The sequence below is a fragment of the Palaemon carinicauda genome, chromosome 15 (assembly GCF_036898095.1).
Source record: "Palaemon carinicauda isolate YSFRI2023 chromosome 15, ASM3689809v2, whole genome shotgun sequence".
In the NCBI taxonomy this organism is placed as follows: domain Eukaryota; kingdom Metazoa; phylum Arthropoda; class Malacostraca; order Decapoda; family Palaemonidae; genus Palaemon; species Palaemon carinicauda.
In genome coordinates this window covers 81867304-81881496 of record NC_090739.1, presented here as the reverse complement: position 1 = coordinate 81881496, position 14193 = coordinate 81867304, and the positions used below count along the sequence as shown (strand labels likewise).

The following is a 14193-nucleotide window of genomic DNA, read 5'->3' as shown; positions in this document are numbered from 1 at the left end:
TTTAAGAGATGTTTATCCAATCTAGATTGAACATACGTTGTTAGTAACTACTCTTTGCTCGCCTCACAGAAGCACTGCTGCCTAATAAAATATATCTTGAGGTTAGGAGTGTGCCTAGTCCTCAGAGGGATTAAAGATATTTTGCTCCTATTTACCGGTTTAAAGGGAAGAAATCAAATGATTTATGCAGTTTCATACACATTTATGTCTTACTTTTTACTATGAGAGAGGAAAACTATCCTCCTCTTGCAGACTTCTTAGAAACATGAAGTCATAAAGTACGCAATGTCCAAGTGCAGGATTTTTGTTTATGCCAGAATCTCTGCAAATTTTTTTTTGAAGGAGAAAACTGTCCATGGAAACTAAAGTTTGAACCTTTGGAGTAAATAGTAAACCAATTATTTTTCTTTCGAGTAAAGATTAGATTGTTTGTTGAATGTAATGAAAAGTATAAGGTATTGGGAGAAAATGATTGCTTAGTGCGTGTAAAAATAAAAATGTTCAAAGGGTGAAAACAAAGATGCAATTAAGATGAAGAAAAAGTATCAGAGGTGAAGTAGCAATATGGGCGTTTGGAGGTAAATTTAGACATGTGTAGACGATGAGATATGAAAAGATTAGGAAAATTAGATGTAGATGCAAAGAAATAAGAAGCAGGAGATACAAGATAGGATAAAAAGGTAATCCAAATGGGCCTTACCATCCAAAAGGAGGAAGTTGATCTAACAGAGAGGTGAGTGTTGGATGAGATTTCCGTAGAATGTTTGTGAACCTTTTGTTATTTCTCTAAAGCTCTGACACGAATGTGAATGTCTGAAGGAATGCTCTTTTTCTCCCTTGGTCTTCCCCCATCTCATTTTAGTTTTTAACATTAGGACTTCGCTTGACCTTCATCTGTTAAACCCATTGTGGATGTGGTTACCTAAGAAGTGAATTTAGTCCCTTATTGTGAGTAATGAATATAAATAATGAGGAATATTTTAAAAACCATTAATTGGTGCTCCATTAAGAGTTATGAAATAACATGTCATTTAATGCTATAGTGCATTACTTTTGGACTTATGTACTCAAATGTGTTTGCTTAAAACAGTATGTCATTTGTATTATGTGAAGACCAACACGTTTTGCCAATGATAGAGGTTTAAATAATATTACTGTATGCCAGAGCGCAGCTGACAACTAATGGCTTGAAATTTTTTAAATTCAGATTATTATATTTTTGGTTAGGAGAACATCTTTATTCCATGCTTCAAATGGACTTTTTAGTGAAAAAATTTGTATTATTGCTAAAATATTCTTTTTATATATTTACGCAAGTCCACATGGTCCCATAGCCATCCATTTTTTGACCTGGATACCTAATTATTTACTTTTACTTCAAAAATTCCAGGGAAAGCTATTCATTTAAATCCAATATGATTTTGCTCTTTTCTCTGATTTCTATGGAATAAATTATGCAGTGTCTTTATATACTATAAGGTATTCGTATATAAACATTATTGAAGGATGAGGCCTCCTTACTTGAGGCATCTGTGTTCCAGGTGCTATGCTACCACTCTTCGCACTTATTCTCTGGTGATCTTCAGTCCTTTTCTGCCTCATTTGTATCTTTCTATCTCTAATGCATTTATACCGCCTTAATTCTTTTATGCACACTGTATCCATTCTTCCAAAAAATATCACTATGATTTCTTTTATAACTAGGGTTCACTCCTTCTCATATATTTTCTATTTTCCGATTGTCTGTTGAATCCCAAATCTCATAGAAAAATATGTTGACACTTTCTCGGACAAGTTATGTCATAATCTATGATTTTCAAGAATATACAACACATTAATTTTTCTTTAATGTCACTTACAGATTTTTAAGCCAAGAAGATACCTGTTAACATACGTCCCACTGGAAATTGGTTCGAAAATACATAAATGTACAAACAAGATTAGAAATGGTTGGCATTCGCATAATGGACATTTCAGCATTGATTTATATTGTGCTGCGATAGGCGCCCAGCGCATTACAGAATTCAAAGGGCAGTTTTGGGTGACCTTTAGTTTGGAATATGGATTAACAATCCGTTGTTTATGCCTTCACTTCCAGCTCTGGTTATGTCGCCCTGTAAGACTGTACTCGTTTTACTTACCCTCGTTAGGACAATTGTGACTAACACATGTATCGGTGAAAATCTATTTCATCCAAGTGGAATTCTGAAACAAATGGGAGAAAATCTGTTTTTGAAAGTATTGAATGAAGTAAATGTAAATAAATCAGACTTATAAGACCTAATGAGTCACTAATGATCCTGAATAGAAGCAAATGCAATAATAACTCCCCTTGAAAAAGTACGGGCGAAAAATTCATTACGGAAAAAAATGATAAAGAAAAATAAAGTTCGTTATTGAGTTTTAACGAAATAATGAGAGTCAGCACAAACAATCCATTATCCATTATAGGATTTTCATATAATAATTTGCAAATTGTGTATCTGCTAGTAAGTCTAAGGTTGTAGGACACAGCTTTTCATTTGACTGTATAAGTTGTTTAACTGATATACAGTATAGTGTTCGAAAAATGTCCTATTTAAATATAAAACACCAAGTTTTTCTTAATATGAATGAATATGAGATTCTTTACCTATCGACGCATACCCGTGAATACCATTTTCTCCAATAGTATTTTTGCTACCATGAATTCTGCAGTGGCTGAAAAGGACAGTTCTGAAAAGTATTTATGATAAGGACAAAAGTTTCCTTGTTCTATACGAGTTATTCATTAGACTACCATTTATATATATATATATATATATATATATATATATATATATATATATATATATATATATATATATATATATATATATACATATATATATATACATACATATATATATATATATATATATATATATATATATATATATATATATATATATATACATATATATACACATATATATATACATATATATATATATATATATATATATATATATATATATATACATATATATACACATATATATACACACACACACATATATATATATATATATATATATATATATATACATACATACATATATATATATATATATATATATATATATATATATATATAATATATATATATATATATATATACATATATATATATACATACATTCATATATATACATATATATATATATATATATATATATATATATATATATATATATATATATATATATATATACATACACATATATATATATATATATATATATATATATATACATATATATACATATATATACATATACATATACACATATATAGTTGGAATTTATTTTAATTTCAACCTTACTAATATTTAATAAACAAAAAATTACACAAAACCCAAAACAACTTACATTAAAGAGTAGATCCACTGATAAAACTTTGTGACATTGCCCTACATTACCCTTTTCCCTGGACATGTCCAAAGATACAGAATAATGTAGACACTTACCACAAACGTTGCTGCGTTCCAAAATTGTCGTCATCTTCGAGATTGAACGTTCAGTTTTGTTCAGAGTTAATTTTCTATGAAGATGCTGGCGTTTCCACTGAGTAACTTTTATTGGAACTGTTCGCCGTGGCTGTGGTAACCTCCGAAGTAATTTACTTCTTACATTTGACAGGTACATATTACGCACGCACGAACTTAAGGCCTATTAGGAAATTACTAATTTAAGTCATTTAATTCATAAGTTTAATTTTATTATTCATTTTACTTATCATTAACGCTAATAGTTACTATACTAAGTAGCATTAAGTTATTTACTTTTAATTTATTAAGAAAAATAAGTTGTACCAACCGTGTTTCACACAATTGTACATAATTCCTTTTGTATATATTATGCTTGTATCTTCGCTCTTCCCTCGCACTAAAACGAACATGAAAATTCATATCTGGTTTTTCCTCTGTGATATTGTCTGTCTTGTGAACTTGTCATGTCCTGTTGCCTTGAGGTTTTGTATATAAGGAGAGTGTTCCACAATAATATAACTCAGTCGTTTCCAATCTGCCTTTGAGTTCACACCCTTACTCGGCTCCGTCACATTGGTGACCCCGGAAGTCGACTCGCTCCCACTGCCTTCCACCCCCACCTCCCTCGCCCCTCTATCATTGGTACTATGACGGAGACTACATCAGTTGGCGCCGCGGCCGACCCATTGAAACTTTCACCGTTCGCCACCGGAAAGGCGTTTGCTTGGTTTCAACGCACTGAAGTCCACTTTCGTATCAGGGGCGTGACTCGCTCAACCACCAAAGCGGATTATGTTCTCGCGGCGATACCTGAGGACACCTTCCCTGAAATATCCGACTGGCTTTGTGAACAAGGAGACACCCCAATAGCGTATGACGCCCTCAAATCATACCTTCTGCAGCAGTACTCGCCGTCGCCAGCCCCCCGTATAGCAAAGCTTTTTCAGCTCTCGCAACAACCGTTGGGGGACCAAAGGGCTTCGCTTGCCCACAGGGAAATGACCAGTATCGCTCGCCTTCAACCTGCCGCAGACGGCTCTCCTCGTGAGGTGAACCTACTCCGTGCCCTTTGGATACGCCGTTTACCTGAACCTGTACGCGCTGCCATACACGATGTCGATAGTTTACCCATAAAGGACTTGATGACCAAAGCCGACGCCCTTATGGACAGCCACTTCAAGACCTCCATCAACGCCTCCACCCCTGACGACGAGGATGCCTATTCAACGTCAACCGAAGCTGACATGAATGCCGTAGGACATACACGCCTACCCCGTGACGTGCCGAAGCGGCGACACAGCCGCCCACCACCCACCAATCGCTCGCGCCCCAACGAACGACTTCTACAGCCACTTACTACCTCCCATCCGCCGCAGTTTTGCTACTACCACTTCAGATTCGGGGCAACCGCGAAGAAATGTGCCAAGGATTGTTTCTAATCTGTTCTTTTTACAGGATGCAGGAACGGGCGTGTAATTTTTGGTAGACACGGGTGCTTGTCGTTCTCTTTTGCCAAGGAAACTCTTCAAGGCACAACGTATTCTGTCTACATCTGCCGACGTCCGCTTGGTAGCTGCCAACGGATCTGCGATACCCACCTATGGTTACGAGAACCTCACATTATCGTTCGGAAACGGTAAATTCAATTGGAAGTGGAAGTTTCTCGTTGCTGACGTCACAATGCCAATCCTCGGTGCGGATTTCCTCTCTCATTTCCACCTTCTGGTCGATGTCGCCCACCGACGATTGGTCAACGCAGACTCGTACTTGTCGACACCTCTTCAACCCGCCCCCTCTAACCTCGCTCTCCACATCAGCGCACCCACGGATGCCTACGCCCACCTCCTCACGTCATACCCGGAAGTTTTCCGTCCAGAACTTCGCCAAATGCCCACGGTCCCTGCCAAGCACGGTATTTATCACCATATCAAGACGACGGGACCCCCAGTCTTCGCAAAATTCAGACGTCTGGCACCGGAACGATTGGCAGCCGCCAAACAGAAGTTCGCCGAAATGGAGAAAATGGGCCTTTGCCAAAAGGCCTCCAGCCCATGGTCGTCACCCTTACACATCGTTCTGAAGAAAGACGGCTCCCTCCGTCCGTGCGGGGATTACAGGCGCCTGAACATGCAAACAGAACCGGATCACTACCCCCTCCCAAACATTGCCGATGTAACCTCCTGCCTGCACAAAGCGAAGCTTTTCTCTACGCTCGACCTCTTGAAGGGGTATTATCAGGTGCCTATGAACCCAGAAGACATCCCCAAGACCGCCATCACCACTCCGTTTGGTACATACACCTTCAATTACTCCTGTTTTGGCCTTCGTAATGCTGGGGCAACGTTTCAACGTCTCATGGATGGCATCTTAGGGGACCTCCCTTTCTGTGTATGTTATGTGGACGACATACTTGTGTTCTCCTCCTCAAAAGAGGAACACCTCCGTCACCTGCGCATCGTGCTCAACCGCCTGCAAGAAAACGGCCTTGTAGTCCGGTACGACAAGTGTACCTTTGGCGCCAACGAAGTGTCGTTCTTAGGGCACCGTATCACTCCTGAAGGAGTCCATCCCCTCCCTGAGAAGGTAGCAGCCGTTCAGAATTTCCCCGCACCCTCGACAGTCAAAGCTCTGCAGGAATTCTTGGGCATGATCAACTATTATCACCGCTTTCTGCCAGCCATTGCCGCCACTCTTGCTCCCCTCTACGCCTCCCTCAAGGGCAAGCCAAAGGACCTGAAGTGGGGTCCCCTTCAAGAAGCAGCCTTCTGCAATGCAAAGAAGGCCCTATCAACTGCTGCGGCTCTCACTTTTCCTATCCCACATGCCCCTCTCTTTCTCTCCACCGATGCCAGCGACGTCGCTATTGGTGCAGTACTCGAGCAGGTGGTCAAAGGCTCGCCCCGCCCATTGGCCTTCTTCAGCAGAAAACTGTCCAAGGCAGAATCGGGTTATTCTACCTTCGATCGAGAATTGCTGGCGGTGCACTTGGCTGTCCGTCACTTTCGCCATTTCTTAGAAGGTACGCCCTTCGTCATTCGCACAGACCACATGCCTCTGGTGCACTCCTTCACTCGACAGTCTGACGCCTGGTCCGCCCGTCAACGCCGACATCTCTCCGCCGTGGCTGAATACAATTGCACCCTCCAATACGTCCCTGGGAAAATGAATCCCGTTGCCGATGCCCTGTCAAGAAACACGTTGGCTGCCGTTCAACTGGGATTGGATTACAACGCCCTGGCTGAAGCCCAACGACAGGATCCAGAGTATCAAGCTTGTAGGACATCCTGCACGTCCCTCCGTTGGGAGGATTTTCCCCTCGAAAACTCCAACACCACCCTCCTCTGTGACGTCAGTACTGGTAGACCGCGACCTTGGATTCCTGCTCCCATGCGCCGACAGGTGTTTGATCTCATCCACGGCCTTTCACATCCCTCGTGCCGTTCTACTGCACAGCTGCTGAAGGCAAAGTTCATTTGGCACGGCATTTCTAAGGATGCTAAGGATTGGGTCCGTGCCTGTACTTCTTGCCAAACTTCCAAAGTACATCGACACACGGATTCCGGAGTGGGCACCTTTCCTCAACCTCAGCGTCGTTTCGCACACATTCACGTCGACGTTGTAGGCCCCCTACCCACATCACAAGGACATCGTTATCTGTTTACCGTCATCGACCGCTCCACTCGTTGGCCTGAAGCCATTCCCATGGAAACTGCAACGTCCGCCTCATGTACATTTGCCTTACTCTCTGGATGGATTTCAAGATTCGGTATCCCTGAGCATATTACTTCTGACAGGGGAACCACTTTCACCTCTCAATTATGGACGTCATTAGCGAATCTCCTGGGCATCACCCTACATCAGACAACGGCCTACAACCCCGCTGCCAATGGAATGGTTGAACGTTTTCATCGCACCCTCAAAGCAGCTTTGATGTGCCGCTGCAAGGATTGCAACTGGTTTACTCAGCTTCCCTGGGTCCTCCTGGGACTAAGGACCACTCCTAAAGACGCCCTCGACGTCTCGGCAGCCAAAATGGTGTATGGTGACCCGTTGGTCGTCCCTGCCAAATTTTTTCCTTCTACAACCTCCTCCGACGATCTCCAGCGCATACTTCACGTCGTGGGAAAATTTACTCCGTGCCGCCAGACTTACAAGCCCCCAGCGAAGCATCACATACCAACGGACTTGCACTCTGCAACGCACGTCTTCCTGCGCAACGACACCAGCAAGCCACCACTAACGCCCCCTTACACGGGCCCTTTCCTTGTGATTCGACGCAGTCCGAAAGCATTCCTCCTAAACATTCGGGGCAAAGAAGACTGGGTCTCCATTGATCGTCTAAAACCTGCTTATCTTCTGCCAGATGACCCACCTACAGTTAGCCTCTCTAGATCAGGGCGCCCTATTTAACATGTACAGTATGTCATTTTTAGGGGGGGGAGCCATGTACCAACCGTGTTTCACACAATTGTACATAATTCCTTTTGTATATATTATGCTTGTATCTTCGCTCTTCCCTCGCACTAAAACGAACATGAAAATTCATGTCTGGTTTTTCCTCTGTGATATTGTCTGTCTTGTGAACTTTTCATGTCCTGTTGCCTTGAGGTTTTGTATATAAGGAGAGTGTTCCACAATAATATAACTCAGTCGTTTCCAATCTGCCTTTGAGTTCACACCCTTACTCGGCTCCGTCACAAAGTAAAGCTTCGAGTGAAGCTAACGACCGAACGGCTATTCCCCACAGTCGGACACAAATATCAATTATTTTTTATTAAAATAATTAATTTAGCATCAACTGTATTCCTTATAAGGAAACAGTTTTGCTTTCCATTTCTTTTGTAACTCTTACCTCTATAATTTATTTTTGGTTTCTATTCTATCTTTTTTCTTTTTCTCTTCCTTTTAACTATAAAACTGTATAAATATGCAGTATATATATATATATATATATATATATATATATATATATATATATATATATATATATATATATATATATATATCTGTTTTAATGCTGTTACTATTTTTAAAATATTTCATTTTAATTGTTCATTATTTCTCAGATCATTCATTTATTTTTTTTCCTCACTGGGCTGTTTTATATATATATATATATATATATATATATATATATATATATATATATATATATATATATATATATATATATATATATATATACATATATATATATATATATATATATATATATATATATATATATATATGTATATATATATATATATATATATATATATGAATATATATATATATATATATATATATATATATATATATATATATATATATATATATGTATATATATATACAACTTCTATTCCTATATCCCAGCTCATGGAGTGAGGAGGAGGTGAACGTATGTGTAGGTGTGTATGTGTGTGTGTGTGTGTGTATGCGTTTATCTCCATTTTAGTCTCCAAATATTGTAGTGACATTAAACTCTGTCTCCAAAGATTCAAGCAAAGTCTTCATCCTTCCTAAATTTCTTCCCAATTATAAAATGTTGTTATAAACGCCTTTATTTGCTTCAAAACTTTCTCCGAGGAAGGGATTAACCGAAGGAATATTTAGTATAATTAAATTGTTATCTGAAGAAGAAAAATAAGACGCATAATACACTAAAATACCTAAATAAAAATGGAAAATGGAAGGACATTTTCCAGCCTCTAGCGGGATTCCAGAAATCTTGCAAGAACCTACGGAGGAATTGCAAGAATCGTTGAAGACATTTTGTGGCATTCTCGCGTAAGTTCCGCGTGCGTGTGTGTGCGCACGTGTGTATATGTACAGTATGTGCGGGTGTGAAACGGAAGCTCTTCGTCAAAACGTCTTCAACAGGCTTCAGAATCCGGAGTCGGTCTTCGAAAGGTATTTCTACATTTTTTTCAAAATATAGCGGATGGAGGTAAATCGATCTGATATTCTAAATCATGTTTGCAAATAATTTGTGGAAAGTGATTACAGGATTTTGGATGGCGATAACAGGAACACTATTTTCAAATCTCGGCGCTGGGCTGAGAGTGGGTCGCACATTTGTTGGGATGAAAGACCAATATTGTGCGTGTGAGCTGTACTACATGGAACTCGAAGGACGAATGAAGATGATAAATGACAACTTCTTTTTCAGGATGGTCTCGTGGCTTCTGGCAGCGAGACCCAACTTCTCCGAGGATGGGGTTGTTGAGGATTCTTTCCTCCATCGACTCTTGAACTCTATCCCTGTGGTTGGGGGATTTCTGACATCTCGGTGGGATCTTCGGCAGTGTGAGCTGAAGGTTCGGAACTTGGAACAACGACTGGAAATGATCAGAGAGGGTCTTGGACCTTTTCTCTCCTACTTTTTCCCTGGAATGGATAACACTGGCGCTCCCATGAGCGTGGGATACGCCTGGATACTGGCTTGTTTGGCCTTAGTTGGAGGAGGTATATTATTCAAATTCTTATTTTTAAAGAAAGGAAAAATTAGCAATGGCAAAAAGAAACAAAATGAAATATTACGGAATGAATTGACGAACAAGATGACTGAACTCGAAAGGCGGATTGACAAACTTCAGGAAAATCTGAATGAAAGAGATCTAGAAATTCGAGAATCCAATGACTTATCCAAAAAGCTGGAAGAACGAACGGAAGAAGCAGAAGAGGAAAGACCAGTCACTCGTCGAAACATCCTGGAATCTGAGATGGATCGGTGTATACTCAAAGAAGACTTTGATTCGGCGTTGGTTTTCCTAAGAGTTGTCCTTGAAGATTTTGACGACGTGTTGGAATGCCGCGCGAAGGAGCTCAGATGCCTGATGGCAATGGGCAGATGGGATGAGGTCCAGAACGTTTTAGATGAGCTGCCAGATGAACACAAAGTAAACTCGGATGTAAAAGTGGAATCTGCCATACTTTGTGCAAGTCACTGTGACTTTGAGGAAGCTGAAAGGATTTTGGACGAAGTTCTGAAGGGATGCCCAAATCATCCTAGGGCACTCAAAGGACGGAAGTTCCTGCAGCGGCAGGTCTTATGGAATACAATTCCCTCAATGATAGACAACTCGGAATTTGATGCTGTCTTGGAAACAATTGCACGATGTCAGTCGCTAGAGTCCTTCTTCCCCTGGGCTCGAGCAGAACTGCTTCAATTGAAAGGGAATATCTTGTGCAAGCTTCGACGGCTGGATGAAGCTCGTGAATGTTTCCTGAGTGCTCTTGCTATTGACGTGACAGATGTGGAAACTAGGTTAAGACTCGGTCTATGCTACTTATTAGATGGAAAATACAGAGATGCAATTGCTCTATTTGAGCAACTAGACGAAGAGGAACAGCTAGAAGAAGACTTGGTGTTTTATGCCGAGGCATTGGAAAGAATGGAAAGAATGGGATGTCCGTTCCAAATCATAGGTATTAAAACAGACGCTTCCCAGAAGGAAATAGAAAAAGCCTACAGGAAAATGGCACTCAAGTACCATCCTGACAAGTGCCATGGGTCTGACATAGACCAACAGGAAGTACATGAGATCATGCAACGGATCAACTACGCAAAAGATCTTTTAACCGACAACGAGATGAGGAAGGAATACGACGAAGTGAGAAAATTTGTCGAAGATTTTGCAGAAGAACTTTTCGAAAATCCCATGATGCAGGAATGGTTGGATGAAGACGAATTGGAGGAATGGGATGGTTCGGATGAGGAATATGATTACGATGTTGATGAGGAGTATGATTTTGACTCTGATGATGATTATCTAATTGATGAGGATAATATGTTAATGGAATATTCATATGAAGAATATTCAAGTTATGAAGAAGAGGAAGAATTCGATGAGGAGGAGGAGGAGGAAATCGATGAGGAGGAGGGAGAATTCGATGAGGAGGAGGGAGAATTCGATGAGGAGGAGGAGGAAGAAATCGATGAGGAGGAGGAGGAAGAAATCGATGAGGAGGAGGAAGAAATCGATGAGAAGGAGGAAGAAATCGATGAGGAGGAGGAAGAAATCGATGAGGAGGAGGAAGAAATCGATGAGGAGGAGGGAGAATTCGATGAGGAGCAGGAGGAAGAAGAATTCGATGAGTTTGAGGAAGAAATTGATGAGGAGGAGGGAGAATTCGATGAGGAGGAGGAGGAAGAAAAATTCGATGAGTTTGAGGAAGAAATCGATGAGGAGGAGGAGGACTTTGAGCAAGAAGAGGAGGAGGAGGAGTAAAACTAATATCCGGAGTAGCGGATTCTCCTTGATACCAACGAATTTATGGTGAGAGTCTTCAATATAGGTTAGAGCTACTAAGAGACAAGTTGAAAAAGCTTCTGACTTAGATGCCGGGTTTGAAGGACGTCTCCAGCAAGTGCTCAATTACCCAGCTTAAAGGATATGGGGAATACCCTGAAGGACTTGCTCTGCAGAGGGAAAAATCTCCGCTTTTTCTAGTATGCTATGTTCCCTGGTGGAGTCGTACAGGGGCTTCGTCAGGTGAACAAATGGTCAGATATCTAGATCTATTCTTTCGGATACTAACCTTCGGGTGGTTCTGGGGGAATACCCTAGAAGACTGGCTTTGCAGAGGGAAAGAGCGGAAATTCTTCTAGTACGCAGTCAGGTCCTTATTGGGAGGACCAAGGAAATTAGGCTGGGGAAAAAGCTGAAGGATTGTGAGAGCACTGTCCAATACAGGAGAGGGAGAAGACCTGTACCAAGGTGCAAATGGAAGGGCATTTAGATCAGTAGCAGAAAAAAATTATAATAATCGTAAAAAAGCAATAAAATAAATCAGCAAAGAAGCAAGAGGAGAAACAGGAGAAAGAAAAAAAAAGAGGCAGCAAAAGCAGCGAGAGGAGAAAGAGAAGCAGCTAATACAGCACCAGCAGCAAAAAAAAAAAAAGATAAAAAAAAAGAAAAAAAAAGAAAAAAAAATATAAAACAAAAAAATCCACAAAAAAAGGGGCAGCAAAAGCAGCAAGAGGAGAAAGAGAAGAGGCTAAAACAGCAACAGCAGCAAAAAAAAAAAGAAAAAAAAAGAAAAAAAATATAAAACAAAAAAAACAAAAAAAAAGAGGCAGCAAAAGCAGCAAGAGGAGAAAGAGAAGCGTCTAATAAAGCAGCAGCAGCAAAAAAAAGAAAAAAAAGAAAAGAAAAAAAAAAGAAAAAAAAATATGAAACAAAAAAATCCAAAAAAAAAGAGGCAGCAAAAGCAGCAACAGGAGAAGGAGAGGAGGCTAAAACAGCAGCAGCAGCAAAAAAAAAAGTAAAAAAAAAAAAGAGAAAATATAAAACAAAAAAATCCAAAAAAAAAGCGGCAGCAAAAGCAGCAAGAGGAGAGAGAGAAGAGGCTAAAACATCAGCAGCAGCAAAAAAAAAATATACAAAAAAAAAAATAAAAATATATATATAAAACAAAAAATCCAAAATAAAAGAGGCAGCAAAAGCAGCAAGAGGAGAAAGAGAAGCGGCTAAAACAGCACCAGCAGCAAAAAATATATAAATAAAAAAAATCCAAAAAAAAAGAGGCAGCAAAAGCAGCAAGAGAAGAAAGGGAAGAGTCTAAAACAGCAGCAGCAGCTGCAGCAAAAAAAAAAAAAAAATAATATAGAAAAAAAAAGAAAAAAAAATATAAAACAAAAAAATCCAAGAAAAAAGAGGCAACAAGAGGAGAAGGAGAAGAGGCTAAAACAGCAGCAGCAGCAGCAAAAAAAAAAAAGATATATAAAACAAAAAAATCCAAAAAAAAAGGCAGCAGAAGCAGCAAGAAGAGAAGGAGAAGAGGCTAAAACAGCAGCAGCAGCAGCAAAAAAAGAGAAATTTAAAAAAATTAAAAAAAAGGAAAAAAAATATAACACAAAAAAAGAAAACAAAAATATAAAACAAAAAAATCCAAAAAAAAGAGGCAGCAAAAGCAGCAAGAGAAGAAAGAGAAGAGGCTAAAACAGCAGCAGCAGCAGCCAAAAAAAAGAGAAAAAAATTAAAAAAAAGAAAAAAAAGAAAAAAAAGAAAAAAAATATAAAACAAAAAATCCAAAAAAAAGAGGCAGCAAAACCAGCAAGAGGAGAAGGAGAAAAGGCTAAAACAGCAGCAGCAGCAGCAACAAAAAAAAATAAAAAAAAAGATAAAAAAAAAGAAAAAAATGAAAAAAAAAAGAAAAAAAATATAAGACAAAAAAATCAAAAAAAAAAAAGAGGCAGCAAAAGCAGCAAGAGGAGGAGAAGAGACTAAAACCACAGCAGCAGCAGTAAAAAGAAAAAAAAAAAAAAGAAAAAAATATATATAAAAAGAATATATATAAAACAAAAAAATCCAGAAAAAAGAGGCAGCAAAAGCAGCAAAAGCAGCAAGAGCAGAAGGAGAAGAGGCTAAAACAGCAGCAGCAGCAGTAAAATAAAGTAAAAAAAAAAAATGAGAAAAAAAATGAGAAAAAAAATATAAAACAAAAAAATAAAGCAAAAAGAGAGGCAGCAAAAGCAGCAAGAGGAGAAGGAGAAGAGGCTAAAACAGCACCAGCAGCAGCAAAAAAAAAATATATATATAAAACAAAAAAAGAAAAAAATATATAAAACAAAAAAATCCAAAAAAAAGAGGCAGTAAAAGCAGCAAGAGGAGAAGGAGAAGAGGCTAAAACAGCAGCAGCAGCAGCAGCAGCCAAAAAAAAATATAAAACAAAAAATCAAAAAGAAAGAGGCAGCAAGA

General features: G+C 39.1%; 1 protein-coding gene across 1 annotated transcript; it reads left to right on the top strand.

The window, feature by feature from the left end:
• Positions 1-9176: 9176 nt before the first annotated feature.
• On the top strand, positions 9177-11721 carry LOC137654045 (dnaJ homolog subfamily C member 3 homolog). The gene is made up of 3 exons (XM_068387680.1): positions 9177-9277; positions 9660-11223; positions 11482-11721. The coding sequence occupies exons 1-3, from the start codon at positions 9177-9179 to the stop codon at positions 11719-11721; spliced, it is 1905 nt and encodes a 634-aa protein (XP_068243781.1).
• Positions 11722-14193: the final 2472 nt, after the last annotated feature.